This window comes from Physeter macrocephalus, chromosome 18, assembly GCF_002837175.3.
Source record: "Physeter macrocephalus isolate SW-GA chromosome 18, ASM283717v5, whole genome shotgun sequence".
Taxonomy (NCBI): domain Eukaryota; kingdom Metazoa; phylum Chordata; class Mammalia; order Artiodactyla; family Physeteridae; genus Physeter; species Physeter macrocephalus.
In genome coordinates this window covers 18597823-18619167 of record NC_041231.1, presented here as the reverse complement: position 1 = coordinate 18619167, position 21345 = coordinate 18597823, and the positions used below count along the sequence as shown (strand labels likewise).

The following is a 21345-nucleotide window of genomic DNA, read 5'->3' as shown; positions in this document are numbered from 1 at the left end:
TTAAGGTGAAAAAATATATAGTGAATTTTTATACTGTCTAGAAATGAAATTTTCTTTCCCCCTCCAGTATTGAAAATAATGCTGAGTTCTTGAGACCTGAATTCCATAATCTCTTCAAGTATAAAGGAGAAAACAAACAAAAGCTTTCATGTAAGCAAACACAATAATATCAATATTATTTTAGTCTTCATAACAATTTAGTTCATAGTCTTTTAAAAATGCAGCACGTATCACTCAGATGAAATTTCCAGGCATGTTAAGCAGCCATTTTTCTTTTAAATATATATTATACAATATATAACGTAAAGGATGTTATATATTAATTATAATTAATGAATTATAAGTCTGCACTTTTTTATTATGCAAGAAAATTTTCACTGAACCTATTATTGGTTAAAATTTTGCTTTGTTTTATTTATTCTTAATAAAAATAGGGGGTGTATAGCTTGTGCTTTATACCAAATAAAGAGGCCAGACAGATGAGTACATACCACTTCTTAAAGAGATGAAAAGCAGAAACTTTGAAATTAGATTAACTAGTTCAATTGCTAACTAGCATGAAATCCTAAAGAGTTTGTTTTTGTTGTTTGATGTTGTATTCTTTATTATTATCATTAACTACACTCTATTAAATATCCACACTCTGCTCCAGCCACTGTTATAGCTGCTTTATGTGTATCATCTCACTGAACCCTCCGAACAACACTTTGAAGCAGATGATCATTAGAGATTAAGGCATAGACGTCTGAAAGTACTTGCCAAGGTCCCTTGTTATTAAGTGGCAGAACTCTTTTTTCCCTTCTTTTTTACCTTCTAGTAAATTTATGTAATAATACTTACATGAGACACTTTTACATGACATTGTTTAAAGTTCAAAGAAAATAAAACTATAGTAACTCGCAGATATTAGTACTTCCCCCTAAATACTTCAGTTTTCCTTTGTTAAATAGAGTTCAATATTTGTTTATATCTTTATCATTTGAGGTAAACTTTACATATATAATGAAATACATGTCTTAAGTGTACATTTGCTGAATTTTGGCAAATGCATACACCTGTGTAACCCCTAACTCTACCAAGATACATTACCATCATCCGATAGAACTTCCCTCATGCCCCTTCTTAATCAATCCTTACCCCCACCCCAGTCCTAGAAGCAAGTACTGTTACGATTTTTTTCTGCCGTAGATTTCATACAAATGCAATCATACAGAATATACTCTTTGGCATCTGGCTTCTCTCACTCAACTTAAATCACTAGCTATCAACCTTCTGTTTTAATTAAAAATGAACAAAACTAAACAAAACTTTACCAACAGTAGGTTTAATCTGTGTAGTAAAAAAAAAAAAAAAATCTTGAATTATAAATATCTTTGTCTCCAGTTTCCTTCCCAAACTTGTATACACTTGTACCCTGAGTATTGGGTTAGGCATTGGAAGTTCAGTAATTTTTTTCTTGATTCCAGTCTGAGGCTAAAAGAAGTGATTAGACTCCTCTGTTACTTGGGCATTCTATTTCTAAACCAGCATAGTGGTCACTCAAGCTCTAGTGACTTTTTTTTGGGAAAAATGTGTGTCATTACAACATTAAGAAAAAAACCCCTCGATGCAAGCTCTGTTTTAGGTCTGTGGATCCTGAACACTCAAGGAAACAGTTATTAGCAAATTCTTTCAAGCCAAAAAAAGGAATGGGGTAGGAGTGGGGCAAGGGGGTGTAGAGGGGAAAAATAATCAAATGAATTGCTTGACTCTGACTCTCCTCTTCTGGATTTTATTTTCTCATTTCATCTACCGTTATCCCAACATAAATGTTCAGAAGAAAACATTTTCTATTAGGTCCTGTAGCCAGGCAAAGTAAAATTTCCTCATTCCATTCCTTTTAAAACTACAGAACACTTCAACCTGATGTTTTACTACAACCCAGCATAAAGTTACAGTTGGAGGACTGAGCGAATGCTATCTATTTATAGAAAATATAAATATGATCCCATAAATAGTCATTGCCTATTATGTATTACTGCTTTGAAAGTGAGTAGTTGGCATATTTAATTCATTAAGCAGAATCTACAGTGCATGCTCTTTTTAAATAGATGTCAGGCTCTGTTTTGATTACTTGTTAATATACAAGATCTGTGTTTACATTTTACATTATTACTTGCTAGGGAATTTTTCAGTGTTACCTTGCATGATACTTAGACTTGTTTTCTCATTTAGACAACTCAAATTTTAGACAATTACTTTCTCCAGACAATTCTTCATTTGTTTCTTTTACTCTGGGGTTCAGGGTAGTCTTTTAATATTTGTTCTAAATCATTTAAATATTGAAGTGGAAGATAAATGCGTAATGGTAACTGCAGAGAAACTGTAACATACCGACCATGGTTACTTTGTACATTGGATTTAAATCATACTCTGCCTATGGTGGAATATAATATAAATATCAAGTACTGCATATAGATTTTAGTGGATATAAAACAACCTAGCCTACTGCAAGTATATGTACAAAGAGGAAAAAGGAATTAATAAAGATTAAAAACGCCTCCATTTCTTGCTTACTAGAGGTGGGGAATTAAAGACTCTATCACACTGATTTCCTTGTTTGTTTGTTTTCTCTACAGGGTTTATTTCATAGTACTAGCTTTGATTTTCCTGTGCTTGCTTTTCCTAGAGTTAGTAATTTTCTTGTTTGTTTGCTTAGTTTTCTACGGACTTGGCAACAATTCATCCCTCAGTTCTATCTCACCTTTCTTCCTTTAATATCAATCTACCTTTGTGTTGGGGAGCCTGATTTTCTAAGCACCATACCTTTCTCTTGACATACTTCATTTGGGTAGACTGCATCTTCCTATGGATTTCTGAGAAAGAATTTAAGAAAAATGCAATTTTTTTGAGATATTTCATGTTTGAGAATGTCTTTACACTATGATTACATTTGATCGATGGTTTAGTTGGGAACAGAATTCTGGATTGGAAATCAGGATTCTTCATAAATTTGGAGATGTTACTCTGCTCTAAAAGCTGAAGTCATTTTGATTTCTGACCTGTTGTTTGTGACATCTTTTCTCTCGCTCTCTCTAGAAGTCTGTTTTTCCCAGTGTCCCACAATTACATGATGATGTGCCATGATGTAAATTTATTTTCAACCTTTTTACAGGGCATTTGGTGTACTCTGTCATCCTGGAAACTCATAGTTCTTGGCCCTGGAATATCTTCCCAAATAATTTAATAATTTACTCCATTTCTTTTTCTGAAATCCCTATTATTTAATAGATTTCCTAAACTGGTATTCGAGTTTATGCATGTGTGTATGTATGTATGTATGTATGTAACTATTTACCTATCTACGTATATAATATTGTATTTTATATAATTATATATATATTTAGAAACATATAATTTATATACATGGTCATGTTATATATATATATACACACACACACACACACATATATATATATATATATATATATACTTTTGTTTCTCTCTCCTCATATCCATTTTATAGCTTTGTTGCTCTATCTTCTAGGAGATTTTCTCAACTTTATCTTCCAGACTTCCTATTGTATTTTTGTTTTTGCTATTTTGAAAAAATTTCTAAGTGTCCTTTTATTTTCTGGCCTTGCTCTTTTTCTCCCCCTTCCTCTGAAAATATTGCTTGTAGTTTTTCTCTTTTCTAGTTTATTTTTTATGCATGGTCTCTGTTGTCCCAAACTACTTTCTTCTCTTTCTTTGTTTTAATCCCTATCCTTTATTAAGAGGTGTACAAAGGTACTTTGTGCATCTGTTATCTGCTCATATTTAAGAGTGGGTCACTAAAAGTCTTACAGAAAGCTCTGATCAAGTGTGGGGATTTTTGAATGACTGGACTTCACATTTAGATGGATCTGGGCAAGATATTTCCTTGGAAAAGTCTAAGGTCACTATATTTGGATTGGATCTTTTCTTGTAGGCTCATCAGATCCCTAGGAAAATGTCCCTCACCTCCCACCCAGGTTTCCTGCCTGGAGAGCAAAGGCCCAGCAGACAGCCCTCAGAACTGCATAAGGTTACAACACATGGATCTCAGCCCTCACCCTGTACATGTTTCCTTAATTCCGCTATTTTCAGTAGAAGCCCCCCACCCTTAACTGCTTGGTGACCAGAAGTTCAGAGACCCTCTATTGCTTCTTCTCTCAGGAAAGTAATTTGCTGGTCTTCTTCTGAGATGGGAAAACATTCTTGAGACCAAATAGCATCCTATTTATAAATTCCAAAATGAATTAATTCATAAAGACATGCTAAATAAGTTTTCTCCTCAGCCTTCCCACTGCCAGCATATGACTGACCTTTACAGTAAGTCAGTTAGAAGTCATTCAACTTCATTCCAGTTCCTCAAATTTTGTCTCCCCTTTTCATCTCTGTTTTGGTGGATTAATGTCTTAGAAAAAAAATTTCTTTTGGCATCATTTTTTAGATGTTTACAAAGAACTTGAAGTAAATACTATGTAATCAATTATCATCGCCAGGATGTTGTACATCCTATTTTTTATTATGATACTATTTTTCTCTGCTAATATTTAGAAGAAGTCAAGCTTTAGCTATTTTTTGCTTAAACAAAATTTGTCAAATAATCTAGAAAGCACAATTTGGGAGATTATGGGTCATGGACTCAAATCTTCCACTTGTACACTAGATATGATTCCCTCTCACATTCACATTCTCTCTCTCTCTCTCTCTCTCTCTCTCTCTCTCTCCTTACCCCCTCCCTCTCCCTCACTTGTCTTTTTCATCTCTCTTATCCCCTCTAATGCATCACTCCCACCACCGTACTTGCATACTGTTACTCCCATCATTAAAAAGCTGTCATTTTCTGACCTTACTTCCCCTCCGGCTACTGCCATATTTGACTTTTCTCCTTTATATCAAAACTCTTTTAAAACGTTGTCTATACGAGCTTGCTTTTTTCAATCTTTCTGGGCAATTCTGTTTTGAAACCATGCAACCAGGCTTTTTTCCTACCATTTCATCAAAACTGTTCTTAACAAGGTGACTAGTAGCCTCCACACTGTTTTATCCAGCGGTCAGTTCTCAGTCATCTTACTTAACATATCAGACTACTGATCACACACTTCTTGATACACATTTCTCACCTGGCTACCAGGACATAGTATTTTTCAGGTTTTCCTTTTCTGACCTTACTTCCCCTCCGGCTACTGCCATATTTGACTTTTCTCCTTTATATCAAAACTCTTTTAAAACGTTGTCTATACGAGCTTGCTTTTTTCAATCTTTCTGGGCAATTCTGTTTTGAAACCATGCAACCAGGCTTTTTTCCTACCATTTCATCAAAACTGTTCTTAACAAGGTGACTAGTAGCCTCCACACTGTTTTATCCAGCGGTCAGTTCTCAGTCATCTTACTTAACATATCAGACTACTGATACTACTTCTTGATACACATTTCTCACTTGGCTACCAGGACATAGTATTTTTCAGGTTTTCCTTTAACATCTTGAGTCACTCCTTTTCAATTTCCTTTTCTAGTTTCTCTGAATCTCACCAATCTCCTAAATTTGGAATATCTCAGGGAACTGTCCTCGAATTAAAATCTACAAGCTAATTCCCAAAATGATAACCCAGCTTAATTATCTATCTTAATCCCAAATCCAACTGCCAATTTATCTTCACTTACCATTTTACTATATCCTAACACTAACCTCCTAATTCTCACTCCCAGAACTTGCTCCTGCCACAGTAAATCCCCACTATATTAATGACAGCCTACACCGACACTTGCTCAAGCCAAATCCTTGTAGTCATTTGCACTCTTCCTTCTTTCAAACCCCATATCCCATTGTCCAACAAATGGCCTCAGCATCAAGATATGTAAAGAATCTAACCAGGTCCCACAACTTCAATGACCAAACATTAGTTTAAACCATTACTGTCACTTTCCCAAAATGTGTCTCTAGCACAGAGATACCCAACTAAGTTTATTTTGCCTCCTAGGGGACATAGGACAATGTGTAGGGATATTTCTGGTTGTCACAACTGAAGGATCTACTAACATCTAGTAGGTAGAGGCCAAAGATGCTGCTAAATATCCTATAATGCACAGAACAGCCTCCCCACCTCACTCTGAATCCACTTACACATACATGCGACAAAATATAATCTGGCCCAAAATGATAACAATATTGAAATTAAGAGACTCACCCATAGCCTCCAAAGTATGGGTCTCAATTCCATCTTTGTCTCCCTTCTAGAAGCTTGAATGTTCCTATTAAATTGTAGACGAGGTTTTTGCCTCTGTTATGGAAATCCTCTAAAGGCTCCTCAGTTTGGTGTTGTTTTATTTGCTCAGTATTCACACTGATGTACACCTGGAAGAAAGTAAGGGTTCAATATTAATTAAATGGTTTTGAATAAAATATTGAATAAACAATTAGTATATTTTTATGTTAAGGGTTTCTACATCTGTCCAAAGTAGTGCTCACTTCTTCTTCCAAATGACATTAACTATCATACTGTTCAAGCTATTATCTAAAAAGCTACTGATAAATGGCCTAAATATTTCCAACCCTATACATAATCTATTACCAAAAGTTAATAATATTCGCAAAACTTCTGTCCTGACTAGTTGAAGTAATTTATCACACAAACATCATACCAATATCAATCACAAATAATGTAAAAATATTTTAAAAATAAAAATCTCAAGCAGAAATTTTGGTGGCCTCACAGTGCCAAAAAGAAAAAAGTGGAGCTCATAATCAACCAAATAGAATGAGGCCAGCTAAACAATTCAATCTTGAATCAAGACACCTAAGGGACTATGCCCTAGTAATAAAAGCAGAGCAAAATTGACCAGGACTTAAAATCATTGACTTCAGACTCAATTTGTATCAATTGCTGACTAGATTCTGCTCTTTTTCAATTGCCTGCTTAAAAAGTAAGTCTTCTTGGGGAAAATACAACAAAATGAAAATATTTACATTTTGAGCCACAGTGCCCGACATTTCATAAAATGTTACCAAGAATAGCTGGAGCCAGGACCAAATGACCAAAATCCAGGGAAATATCAGATAACAGCAACAAGTCACGGCTGATAGAAATATAGAAGCTATCACACAAGGGTTTAAAAATAATTGTGATTAGTATGTTTTTTTAAAAGATGACAAGATGGAGAATTTCAGAAGAGAAATGGCATGTATTAAACATCAGTTGGAAGTTCTAGAAGTGAAAAATACAAAGGCTAATATTAAGAACAAAATAGACTGACTTAACAACAGATTAGATATGGTAGAGAAGAAGATTAGTAAAGAGGAAGATATGTGAATATAAGATATCCAATATGGAGAGGAAATGCAATAGGAAAGACAAAAAAAGAACACAAAGAATATATTGTTGATGGTGAATAGCTCTAACATACATGAAATTGTGGTTCCCAAAGGGGCAGAGAAGGGATGAGGGATGACCAGTTTGAAGAAAGATTTTCCAGAGAGTTAAAAAAAAAACTGAAAATGACATCAGCCATCTATTCAGGAAATCATATGAGCCTTAATTAGGATAAACACAAAGGAAAGTTTTAATAAGCACATAGTAGTGAAAACAAAGGAAAGAAAAATTATCCCAATTAAAAAAGAACACATTATCTTCAAAAGAATAACAATGACAGTTGACATAACAACAGAATTAAGGGAATCAAGAAGACAGTGGAATGACATTTAATGGTCTCAAAGACAATACCAATAAAATTCTATTCCCAGCAAAATATCCTCTCAAATGAGGACAAAATAGAGATGCTTTCACCAAACAAAACCTCGGAGAACCTATCACTCAAATCTGCACTAAAAGAAATGCTAATGAAACTCCTATAAACAGAAGGAATGTGGTCACAGATTGCAGAAGAAATTAAGAGCAATGGGAAGAGTTAATATGTTGATACAAGGCTAATTTGAGATTCTGAGGAATTAGGAAGAGGATCAAATTTTAGAAGTTTTTATTTCTAGTCTTCACAAGTTAACTAATGAGAGAAAATATCAGAGACTTTCATCACCTGTTTTAAGTGCTATTTATACACTAGTTTCCTTCATATCAGTATCTTAATAACATTTCCAATAATGTCATAAACAAATGAAGGCAGAATCACATGTTGTACAGAGGGAGAAAGATTTAATGATTTTTCTTAACATTCGTCAATCTTTTGAGAGGAGTTGATAATTCAGAACCACCTGAGCAGTTATTATTCTGAACAATGACCCTGAAAGATTATCACTCACAGACGGAGATTTCAACTGAGTTAAAAGTACAAAAGAAACAAACAAAAAGTGACCAAAAGTAATATTTTCTGGATGCTCAGGAAAGACCAATTACATGATGGATTGCCATCCCTGGCTTGTAAAAATGTAGCTGGGGATCATGATATGTAATAGAGTGTTTGGCCATTGATACAGGGAACAAGCCACACTTATGTTTAAAGAAATCATGCTTAACAGTTCTGAGAGAAATTTTGTTACTAGTTTTCATGTCTCCTGAGGTGCTTTTAACTAAAGATGCGTTCTGGAAATATCATTGTCTATTATGACAATGTGAATTTGAGTGAGGCTATTCATCAAAAGCATTATACATTTTATTAAGCCTTTCCTTGTACTTCTTAAGGATAGGATTGTTAGATCAAGCTGTTTTCGTATGATCTGAATCTCAATGAAACAGATTGAAAAGAGTAAATATTAAAATTCTGTAATTTTATGAACTCTCCATTAACGCATGTCATTCATACTTAGAATAACCTTCAAAAAGTAGTTGGTCCTCTTCACACTAGAAGCTGAATGGAAAAGATGTCTCCCTATTCTGTATATAAATATTCACTATCCCCATCATTTCCTTTATGTCTTTCTTTTATTATTATTGAAAATTAGAAACACACAGAAAAGTAGAGAAAATAGTACCAGGAACACCCATGTACTCATCAATCAGGGTTGATAATCATTAACTCACATCCAACTTTGTTTCACCTATACCCTCACCTACTTCCCCAACATCCACCTCAAATATCTAGAGGCAAATCATAAACATCATAATTTCTTCTATAAATATTTCAGAATGTATTTTTAAATGACAAGGGGATCTTTTTAACATAACAATAAACCAGTTTTCCTGTCTAAAAAAAATTAACGATTACTCCTAAGTTTTTCGGAGTTCATATGTATGTGATTATCTCTTAAATATATATTTATATATGTATTATGCATGTTAAATAAATACACACAAATATGTATATATTTGTGTACGCTAATCCTCCTCAACCATGAAAGTCATATTTCCAAACATTGTTTCTTAGAATCCTTTATATCCCCAAACGTATTAAGAGGTGTTACATGAATTTAAAATGTTCCATATCTAGTAAGTGCAGGAAAACTAGAATTAAGGAAACTTCTTTAATACAGGAATTTTCAAAGCTTTTAATATGCTAAAAGGTACTATGAAACTCTAAAAGCAAACATAGTAAGTATACAGAATTAATTAAAGTTGAATAACCTGGGAAATCCACCTTAATTTATTTTTGGAGCATCACTAATCAATAACATTTTACTGGATATGACTTTTTCCTGGATCCAAGCATTGGAGGCTTTCTGGAAATATATTTCATATAGCTTGGATTTTCCTTAAATAGAAATTTCAGGTTCAAATTTCAAAACCTAAAGCGATTATTTCTCAAAGCATGGGCCTGGACTGACCACATTAAAATCAACTGAAGAAGCAACCTGTTAAAAAAATCCATTTCTAGGTTCTCTCTGCAGACCTGCCGAATCAGTATTTCTGGTGGAAGCAGAGAAATGCACATTTTGAACACATTCTCCAGGAAATTCATGCTAAATTTTTAAACGACTAGAGTAGAATTTCTATAAATATCAATACTTAAGGAATAGGCAACAAAAATATAATTATAGGAAAAACTGTAAAAAATAAATAAAGGAATAACTATCGCTCTATTTTGTTTCAGAGAGAGAGCCTTAAAGAATTTCAAAGTTTTACAAATGATAGAGTCTAGCAGAGTCGACGTCCCTCCTTTTTGTTATAATTCAGGCCTTAATTATCTCACTTATCCATAAATACCAAGAAGTGTTTCAGTGTTAATAATGAGCCTCATGTTACTGCACCTACTCCACTGGTATGTATGCGCTCCCAGGAAAGTAGTGCACTAGATGTGTGTATATACATCCCTCCACTCCATGAGAGTGATTTGAATGGCTTTTTAAAAAATTTCTCAGGTGTTAGTTTCTTAAGAAGTTAAAGTGTATGCAAAGGAGGAATCAGAACTTGCTAATGAACTAAAGCTACTCCTTGTTCTTTCCCTAAAATAGCATCAAAAATTGTGTATGTTTCTCCTGCTCAAGAACCACTCTCCCATTCTCTGCAACTGTGATTTTGTCTCTGTGGGGTATTCACTTCCAGTTCTGAGTTAGAGCTCTGCACGGTTGCAGAAGGGAACTCTTCAGGGTAGCAATCAGTGGCCTTTTGGGTGTTGGAGAGCCACCTACACAGGATTAGGACAGGTCTGCATGTGGTGTGAGGAGAGGATACAGTAGTTATAAGCGTTCTTGTCCATGTACCCCCTCATCCTCACAGAGGGTACTCACATGGGGACTATGTTCAGATAACCATGCTTCCCTGTTTTTGAATAAGTCTGCCCACATAGAAGACTCTTCTTTTGAATATAATCCTTTTTTTTTTTTTAACCCTACAAATACTGCTATGTCTTTATGCCTTTTCCCCCTCTGCTTCATACTTCCAAGGCTTCCCTTTTTTTTTTTTTGGTAATTTTTTTTTTTCTCTGATGTGGGCCTCTCACTGTTGTGGCCTCTCCCGTTGTGGAGCACAGGCTCCGGACGCGCAGGCTCAGCGGCCATGGCTTAACGGGCCCAGCCGCTCCGCGGCATGTGGGATCTTCCCGGACCGGGGCACGAACCCGTGTCCCCTACATCGGCAGGCGGATTCTCAACCAGTGCGCCACCAGGGAAGCCCTTGGTAATTTTTTAACATGGCATCCAGGGCTGGTTTCATCAGTTTGTAACCCAGTCGCACAGGATCCCGCGCTGAGATATGCCTCATGTTTGGTCTAATGCTCCACTGTCGCTATCTCAAAATTCTTGGTCACTTTGTCTCTGAACTTGTGCTTTGTAAGTGAAAGCTAGTGGGACAACAGAGCATGACCATGAGCAGAGGAGATATCCTAGGTGGAAGCACATACAAGTGTTTATGGTTCAGCAGCCACAGCTTGTGCACAAACGGGCTCAGGTCCATGCCCCAAGCAGGCAGGTGGTACTGTGTATACCCACATGCCTGATGGCAGTCAGGAGTGCTGAGGCCTAGAGGAAGGGGAGCAAATCAGGACCCCGGACCAAACTGGTGGAGGTGATGATGGCAGAAACTGTAGAAACTTCAGGGGATGACAGCAAGGGCTTCAGGGGAACAAGGAACTCAGAAAGCAGTCAGTGTCAGGATCCACTGTGAGAAGTCAGCTTGCTCATCTGTGCCCAGACAATGTCCGGGTGACATCTGTACAAATATTAACTCGTCAGCCTGAGCACCAGGACAGGAACTGTCAGTGCCCAAGCAGTAAATTTTGTCAGTAAAGTATTACGAAATAAAAGCCTACATATATTGCAATAAGGCATATCATAGAGTTATGTGAATTCTTAAAAAGAGTTTGGCATACATGATTTTGAAAATGTGTGCAACAATAGAAAGCTAATTTCCAGAGGCTTAAAAATAGAAATTTAAATTTAAAGATTATTCTACTCAATGGGAAAAATACTATTTCTATACAAATCTCCAGGTAAACCAATTATTAATGAGTGTTTCCTTACAATTAAAGATACAGCAGTAGAATGCATAAACAGGCGTTTTGGATTATACACAAACCATTAAGCCACTTTCAGTTTCTCGTGAAACCTCCACAAGTTACAGGATATGTCCGAAGAATGTAACAGTTCCATTGTTTAAATTTACATCTAAAATTCAATTCAGACTTAAACAGAATGGATTTGTATGAAGAGATAAATCTTTCTAGAAAAGATTGTTCCTTGAGAATCATCAGCTCTAGATGATCTAAGATTCACATTTCAAAATAATTTATCAGAAATTTATTCCAATGTTGTCACAACCTATAAAATACTCTCAATGGTTCCATAACAATTGCATCAACAGAAAGATCTTTGCAAAAATACAAAATTATCGAAAAGCATTTGCGATTTTACATTTGCCATGTGCAACCGATGTCAATCACTTAAAAATAAAATTGCTGAAACATAAATTCTGATGACCTAATAAATAAATTTATAGAAAAGTGAGAAAAATCTTATGATCAATCAAGATATAACTTTAATAAAGTATTATTAATGTATATATAAAATTGAATCAAAAATATATTTTTGCAATTTGTATGTTTATGTTGTTACTCATGTATCATTATTACCCTGTTACATTTTGTAGGTTATATATTATTTTTAAAGCAAAGTAATTTCAAAGAAAAACACCCAACATTTTTACTTCATAATGCGACCCAAAAATTATGTAGCTGGCCCTAAAAACATCTAAAGCTTACACTCTGACTATGACCATCACCAAGCTTCATATTCGCCATGTTCACTCCTGTTTTACTCTCCAACACTCCTTTCCAGCAAAATGGCTGCCTTGCCTCAACAAACCATTCTTCTTCTTTGCACAGATTCTTTGTAAGTGCTCTTGCCTGCATAGTGAATAAACTTACTTCTCCCTGCCTATTATGTTTACTTAGCTAACTCCTATTTGCCTTTTACTGTCGGCTAAAGCAACCCTTTCCCAATAAACTGATCCCTCAGGATTCACTATTTTAATAGAATCATTTACTTCTAATACATGGCACTTATCACAGTTGTAACTATGTATTTCTGAGTATGATTTGATTAACGTCAGCCTCTCGTTTTATTCTTAAATCTCTGTGAAGGCAAGCACCACTTCATTTTTATTTGGTGCCTTTTTTTTCCTTCTCCTTCCACTGTATTTCCAATACTTAGCAGACAGCTGGAATTTGGTAGGTGCTCAATAAATATTCGTTAATAAATGAATTAACTAGTGAGAACATGTAAACATTACAAGGAATTACAATAGAAATGCTTCTTATTCATGAAGTTTTAGTCATTATTACTATACTACTGACAAACTCTGTATATAGGGAATGATTTGTCTAATTTTGCCACTTTGTGGTGCCATAAATGGAAGGAGAGGCTTTCATTTTTAATGTTTGAAAATTATTTTAACTGCATGATCCAAAACTTTAAATCAGAACAATTTTGCTCTACCAGCACAACCAGTTAGCCAACTCATCCTCCCATAAGTGTAAATAAGATATTAGCGATATATTTTTTTCAAAGATACTACAAGAAGGAAAATATTCTCTAGTCTTAAAATGTGTTATTGAAACCCTGGTTAGTATTTATCCTTTCTTTGTGGGAGACATCTGAAGAAGACTTGGAATTAAGAATGGATTTAGTCCACAAAATCATTCTTTACACTTTTCCCCAGAAATAATTAGAATAAAAAGTACATGTGTCTAATATAATAAGGTAAAGAGTATCTTTAAAATATGAAAATATGAAGACACAGATACAATCTGATGTAGATTGAGTTAGATTTTCTTCATTATATTGAGAAATAAAATATGTGCTTTTATTTTTCCATGACTCTTTTATCAGTATGTACCTTAAAGCCCAGATTATTACTTCCTACTTTTTGTTTATTCACAATTTTTAAATCACAATTTTTAATCACAATTTAATCACAATTTAATCACAATTTTTAATCACAATTTTTAAAATGTTGGAATAACACTTAAACATTCTATTGATAAAATACAGTGGCACACTCATTCATAAGAACATATAAATTCAACCTCAATGCTACTTTGATTTCTTGAGCAGCACAAAGAAGCCAGAAGGGAAGTAAAGCTTTTAGCCTATCTCCTAGAGGGTAAAACTTTATCTTATGAGTGATCTTTAGAGAAAGAGATTTTCCAGGGTCCTCATTTCATTTTGTTTTCAAACTTCTTTATGTATGATACTTGCTTTCACTATAATTTGCCAAAATTCCTAATTCTTAAATGTAAATCCATACTTTATTTTGGTAAGATAGTGCATATCTAAATCTAAACATACGTCCAGGGTTTTTTTTTGTGTGTGTGGTTACTGAGTTGCCATCTTAGTCAATTCTTAGTCCTCTAAAATCAAAACTATGTATTTTGTTGTAAAAAATGTAGTCAAAAATGATATCACTCTGAGTCTCTTTTACCCACAGAAATATAGGACTCAGAAGTCCAGCTGGAACACTGTTTGGAATTATCCTTTGAAACAGGTCAATGACATGATATGACTTGTAGAGCAAGGGCTGATATTGTGACTCATATTTCTACAGAAAATTTTTTTTATGATACATGTGTAATTCTAAAATTGTGAAATCTCGATGAAAAAGAAAAAAGTTACTTCTTTCCCATTCGTGTTGCACCTTTATCTAAAACAGAAATTTTTTATCACAGCTATGTCAGAAATAGAATAAATATGTTGTATTCACATTTGCAAATATAAGCTTATGATTATACATCTCTATATAATATAAACTAATGTAGTTATGATCTTAGGGATGCAATTTGTCTCATAGTATATGAAATTAACATCGAATATTTAGAGCTGTAACCCTTGTGTGGAGTGTAATATTGTGGCTGGAATTTCAGAATAAAATAATAATAAAAATGGTGTGGTGCATTCTCTACGTTGGAAATGCTGTCTTTTGAGGTCCACAGTTTTCTATAAACTACTTATTTTTATATTAAGTATAAATGAAAGTATGTCTTGAATTTTCTTACAAGTAATAGGCTACGTTGATTAATGCAGAAATATTTGAAAAGTGGGAATATAATTTTTCATATTGAGTATAGTAGAGCTTCATGTGGTATTTATACAATTTCAAACAATGGCAAAACCATTCAAAATATATATTTTATAGCCATATGCTAGCATTTGATAAGCTTTTATAATAATAATATTTTTTCTCAACAGAGAGGACTGTTATTACCGTGCCACCTTCCAAAATGGATGTTACAGTTGGCGAGAGTATAGTCCTACCCTGCCAGGTGTCCCATGACCCCTCCATTGAAGTTGTATTTGTATGGTCTTTCAATGGAGATGTCATAGACTTAAAAAAAGGAGTGGCTCATTTTGAGAGGATTGGAGGAGTAAGTTGCTGAAATTTTTAAGTGCTTAATAAAATGAATCAAGTCTTTTACATGAATCAACATCTTTCATAATTATTCTCCCCATATTGATTTGCATGGATAGTCACTGTCTATGAAGTTGCATCTGTTTTTGTTTTGTTTTATTTTGTTTTATGTCTTTCATAGAAATGCTTGTGTTCTGGATGCAATTATAATAAAGGGGATAATAAAAGGGATCAAATATGAGAAACTATAATGATACTAGTATATCTCCTAATTTCAGAGCTGCCTCATATTTAGTATTTATCCAGCTATTAAAAAAAAAAAAGGGACCTGCTGGGTATGATTATGTTTTTATCCCTTTTTCCCTATCTATCTGCAGGAATCTCTTGGGGATTTGATGATAAGGAATATTCAGTTAAATCATTCAGGAAAATATCTATGCACAGTAAAAACAACTCTCGAAAGTTTATCTGCTGAAGCTGATATCATTGTGAGGGGTAAGCATAAATGGTGAAAATGAATGAGCACACAGTTTATTCACAATCAAAAATGTTAATATGTATTGATACATGGTAGATCTTTGAGTAACCACATTATGATAAAAAAGTGAGATAAATAGTACAGATTTTTTATTTTTCTAAACTCTAAGACTCCAGGGTATGGGTATAGATATGGATATTGAAATGAGCGGGTTTTGTCTCTTTATAAGGAATGGTCAGACGTAGCAAGCAGTGTCGGTCCCTAAAATTTAGACATGCTTTCTAGTCATAAAAAACCATTCTTGTCAGAGCAGGGTCAAAGTCACATGTTCCTGAAGGTCTCCATATCAGATGTATTTATCTGAGTTAGCTTTCAAGAGAGAATGGACAAGAATGGTTCTCAATTTTCGAGGTTAACTCCCTATCGGATGATATTCAACCATCCCATGACTGGCATTTTCTAATCTTCAAGGGAAGCATTTCTAAATTAATCTCTCACCATGTAAGCTGAATTAATAGGGCTTTATCTCAAATAATGTGCTAAAATACACTATGTTCAATACTTTATTTTCTAAGCATAACAGAGAGACTATCCCTGTCCCAAATCTATGAATTTAATAATTTCCAATATAGTCATCATGAAACATATTTTTCAAGGTCCCCCAGGTCCCCCAGAAGATGTAAGAGTGGAACACATTTCCAGTACTACTTCTCAACTAAGCTGGAGACCAGGCTCAGATAATAACAGTCCCATTCAAATATTTAGTATTCAGGCTCGGACACCATTTTCTGTGGGCTGGCAGGCTGTTTCTACAGGTAAGTGACACAAGTATTTTTGAATAATTTTCTAAAACAGCTGGTGTGTTTGTTTAATTGAATAATTGATTGTTTTTAACTAGTGCCAATTTAGGGGCCTGAAGCATCCCCTTCTTTTCAGTTCCAGAAATTCTCAATGGTAAGACATACAATGCAACAGTGGTTGGTTTGAGTCCTTGGGTGGAATATGAGTTTCGTGTTGTTGCCGGGAATAGCATTGGGATTGGAGAACCAAGTAAACCATCAGAAGTGTTAAGAACCAAAGCATCAGGTAAGAAATCAATGTCTTCTAAAGATGTGGAAGACCTCTTAAAGTATAGTTCCTAAAGAAAATAAGTGAGAAGTGTAGTATTTTTGGTCCAAAATCAGAGGCAGTAAACCAGTGGCTCTTATTTTCCATTTGTATGTGCACAGAGCAAGGTGTATTTTCTCCCAAAAAGCGAATTCAAAAAGATGATTATAGTTAAGAAGGCATGTCAAAAATTAGAATTTTTCAAAAGCTGTCCTCTCATCTCATCTATTTTCTAGCCAAAATCCAATCGAGAATCTGTAGATTTGTAAATGCAAATGAGTTACTGCTTGTTTCATTAAATGTTGTAGCCAAGAATTAACTGAGACTCTGATGGTGCAGCCAGCCACACATTTCCATCTATTTCTCAACTCTGACCTAGCTGCAGCTTCATTGAGCAATAGTATAAATTTTTCCACAGGCAAATGAGGTAAATTTTAAACTCATTTAACAGAAGTGCTAATTGAGCATCAACTGGTTCACTGAACAGCAGAATACAAGTGGAACCTGCCTCAAAAATCACACCTTCTTAAGCTCTTTTCAGTGGATCCTTTGTTCCACTCTTAAACTTTCACATCCAAGGTGACATCTGATCTGCGCAATGCATGTAGCCAACAAAGTTCACATTCTTATCCAATCACCTATGAAGGATCACTGATGCTGCTGGCTTAGTTTAACAAGCACAAACTATTTCAACAAAGTGTGTGCAACTGTCAGATGTCAATAAGTCATTTTTTTTAAAACTAAAGGTAATGCTAATCATTTTATTATAGGATTAGGGCTGGAAAACAGCATATTTGGTAGTGATATCTTAAATCATTCTAAAAGTTTAGAACTGAGAGGAGGGTCCTTACTTTGATAGAGGAAGAAAAGGAAGACCAGGATGTTAGCTGATTGTTTTGGACAAAGTCAGGATTTGAACCCAGACATCCAGACTTAGGCACCAGCATTCACCATAACAGTGGGCCTTAACCTAAATGAGATAAAGACTGACATAAGGAAACGTCTAAATATAGAAATTCCCAGGCCCTACCACAGACCAACTGGATAAGAATCTACAAGTGTGGTCCATGACTCTGGATATTACCTTCAATTTCTGATTGTTTGTTTACAGCTGATTTATATTATGATAGTTTTGGGCAGGGTTGATGCTAATTCTTAAGTTTTTACAGTAAAGTTTTTATGTCACCTTCTGTTAACCATTAACACTCTCATTTCAGTAGCATAATGAGACTTGGTATTAATAATGATTTCCCTGAGGCTCCAAATCATACTGAAGTGAGAGGTTGTGAGGTTTTGTTTGTTTGTTTGCTGGTATCATCAAAGACAGTTCTTCTCAACATGGCTTTAGGATGAGTATGGTTCATTTGAAAACTGAAGAAAAGAGGGAGCTTTACTACCCAGAATATTGGAAACTTTTGCAAAGAGTTAATTAAAGTATAATTTAAAATAATTTCCTTATGTATCTAAACTATTCAATTGTCCTGAAATATGTTACTGTAAGCTGTCAAGTACTAAAAACCCTGCAACTGTAGAAGCTATTCCAGTTCACACTGCTTTTGGCCCAAGGCATTGGAAGGCTGAGAAGACAGGGTATAGGTTCAAGGCAATCTTTTAAATAAATTATGAAGATCAAAGCAGACAAAGTTAGGGTCAATCTGAATATGAAAGTGGATAACGTCTGGTGTTATTACTTAAAAGAATAATGAGATTATTATATCACTGTATCATTTATAGAGTTAAATATGTATGAAATGGGAATAAATAAGTAGTCTAGATTTATCTGAATGGTATAAATGGTGGGAGAAAATTTTAGAATGAGTAATTAAACATTACATATTTTAATTCAAAAATGATCGATATAGATAATTTTATCTATATATAAAGTATACCCTGCAGATTTACCCATTATCACAGATTTAGCATACTTTTGCTATTATTTCAGGGAAAATAATACTTTTTAACACTTCAACATGTATAAAGTTTCATTCTGATTATATACTATGATACTCTACTCATGCTCACAATTGGCATCGATTTTACAATTTGCCTTGAACTATTTATGTTTCATTATACTAGTCCTCACGAGGGTATAGCTGAAGGACATATTTTTTCCTAATTTGTAAAAATGATCAGTGTCTGGAATGTTCCACCACTGAACCTTAGGGTCCTAGAGTTAAACCCAGGGAATCCTCTCAATCACATCCTTGATCAGAGAACATCTTACTTTAATTGTGAAAAATTAGAGGAAAAGTCCTGTTCTGTACTGAGAGATTTGAGATTCAAACAAAGAGTTATAAAACAAGAATTTTTAAAATTTATATATATTTAAGGATTCATTTTAAAATGTTAAAATATCCTGATGGCTAACAAAAGGAAAAATTATTTTAGTTTATTTATTGAAAAAAATTAATTAATAGACTGCCTAAGTAACTTGTTTACAGCACAACTGTATAATTAGGCACTAAATCAGCAATGTCGCAGTTACCATCTGAATGGAACATCATTTTGCCAATTAGTAGATGATGCATAATAATGTCAAATACATGATGTTAGTCGATTTTTAATTAATTTTGGAGCCAGGGTGCTTTTGTATCAAACACAACTGTGTCCTCTCTCTCAGAAATCTGGATATGTGTAAACATAATTTATGTTCATTAAAAATGCAAGACTCTCATAATGTGTCTGCGTGAGATTTTGAAAGGTGAAATCCAAAAACAAAATTCTTCCCAATGAAGAGGTACTTTAGTAATTGCCATCCTATGTTTCTCTTCGTTGCTTTAGTCCCTGTCGTGGCACCAACAAACATCAAAGGAGGTGGAGGAAGTCGGTCTGAACTCGTCATTACGTGGGAGGTAATTTTCTATCCAACTGAGTTACTTTGAAGGAAAAAGATTTAGCTGGCTAAGAGGAACATTGAAAAACAAAAAAGAAGATTTATTTGATCACTATTGAGTATATAAAAATACGTGGTATGAGAGACTCCTGATGATGCATTATTTAAAAGAGGTATTGGAAACTTTGTTTTTCTACTAAAGTAAGAGAGTGTGACTAACTCAACACAATTTGCTTCCAAATATAAGAAACAGAAGTTCAATGTCTATTGAAGGTGGGTCAGTAGCATTTTTGTTATTAGTTGATGAACTAGAAATTATTTTATTTATTACCTCTAGAACTATTCATGAGTTTAGACTCAGCAGAGTGCAGGTAGAAAATAATTTCCCTACCATTGCTCTTTAAATCCTTCCTTTGTTCTTCCCTGAATCCAGATGAAAGCTTAGGCAGATGGGATAGCTTTTGTAGCCATTATTATTAAGTATCAACAGGTGGGTTCATTTTTATACTTAAAAATTTTTTCAACCTAGTTTATTATCATAAACTTTAGACTTTCAACCAATCTAAAGTTTCTCATTTCTAGACGCTCAGGCCTGCCTCAGCGGAGAAATGCTATAGTGTGAAAGGGAATGCATAGTCAGTTCTCCACCTTTTCTCCACTCTGCTATTCAATTTTCCTTTCCCAAACTAGTTTCTCCAGAGTTGTAGTAAACTGGGATTGGGAGGAGAGGAAAGGGACAGAAAAAGTCCTGACTGCTGGTACATTTGTAATTTGACTTTGATATACTCTAGGAATGGTAAATGACCAGACGTTGACATTTCATAGAACGGTTTTTTGTTTTGCTTTGTTTTCTGGTGGTTTTCGGTGGTGGGGGGAAGGGGGCAGTGTCCAAAGAAGTGCCCAAACTTTTGGTTGTCATTCCTTGGTGCAAGCTGCCAGAAGGTCTCCTCAGTTCCTGGAATCTGGTGGTCCATGGCCAGACTGTTCTGGTAGTGGTTATCTCTCTTCTATAGATGCTCTTTGTGGATACAGCATCATAAGGTTGCAACCCTATGATGATAAGAGCAACCAAAACATTGCTCATGGATAGCTCCCTACATGGTTTTCACATTTGCCCTCAGCAAACATGCACCTTTGTTCTATGTTCCATGGAAGTGCAGTGGGTCCTCACTTAGCCTCTCTGCACTCTGCCACAATACACTGTCCAGGTCTCTCTCCCCTTTGGAAGTTTCTCAGGCATTTGTCAGTTAAAAGAACCTGCATCCCCTAAATTACAGAGAACACATATCATGTGTTTCTTTCTGAAGCCTCTTCACTTGGTTAGGCAAGGGATAAGAAGTAGCCCCTCTGCTTTCCCCTGGGTGAAGGGATAGGAATGCACAGCTTTTTCTACAACCGTCTCAAAAGAAATATCTTCCTATTAATCTCTCCCTAAACAAACCAACACTCCTTTCTGTACATTTCTCTTGGGTTATAGGCTAAGTTTTGCCAGGTAGACTTATATATAAATGGTTTGATGTCTCTCTTTAGAATGCATGGCACTTCATACCTTTGTTATCAGCTTTGAGCTCCAGCTATAACTGATAAAAGAGCCTTGCCCTATTTCACTGCCCTATGTACATGTTTCTGACACTGTGGTGATAATTTTCATAGCCAAAATATCCACTTCCTTGGACATTTTAATATCACACCTA

The 21345-nt window shown here is 34.8% G+C and overlaps 1 protein-coding gene across 4 annotated transcripts in view; it reads left to right on the top strand.

Annotated features, from left to right (window-relative positions):
- CNTN6 (contactin 6) overlaps window positions 1-21345 on the top strand; it is a 152152-nt gene that overhangs the window by 112025 nt on the left and 18782 nt on the right. For all 4 annotated transcript variants that reach the window (XM_024123967.1, XM_024123968.1, XM_024123966.1 and 1 more), the window contains 5 exons: window positions 15074-15249; window positions 15611-15728; window positions 16368-16526; window positions 16648-16797; window positions 19600-19670. In XM_024123967.1, the coding sequence (XP_023979735.1) occupies window positions 15074-15249; window positions 15611-15728; window positions 16368-16526; window positions 16648-16797; window positions 19600-19670 (674 nt within the window). The remainder of the gene's footprint in view (window positions 1-15073; window positions 15250-15610; window positions 15729-16367; window positions 16527-16647; window positions 16798-19599; window positions 19671-21345) is intronic.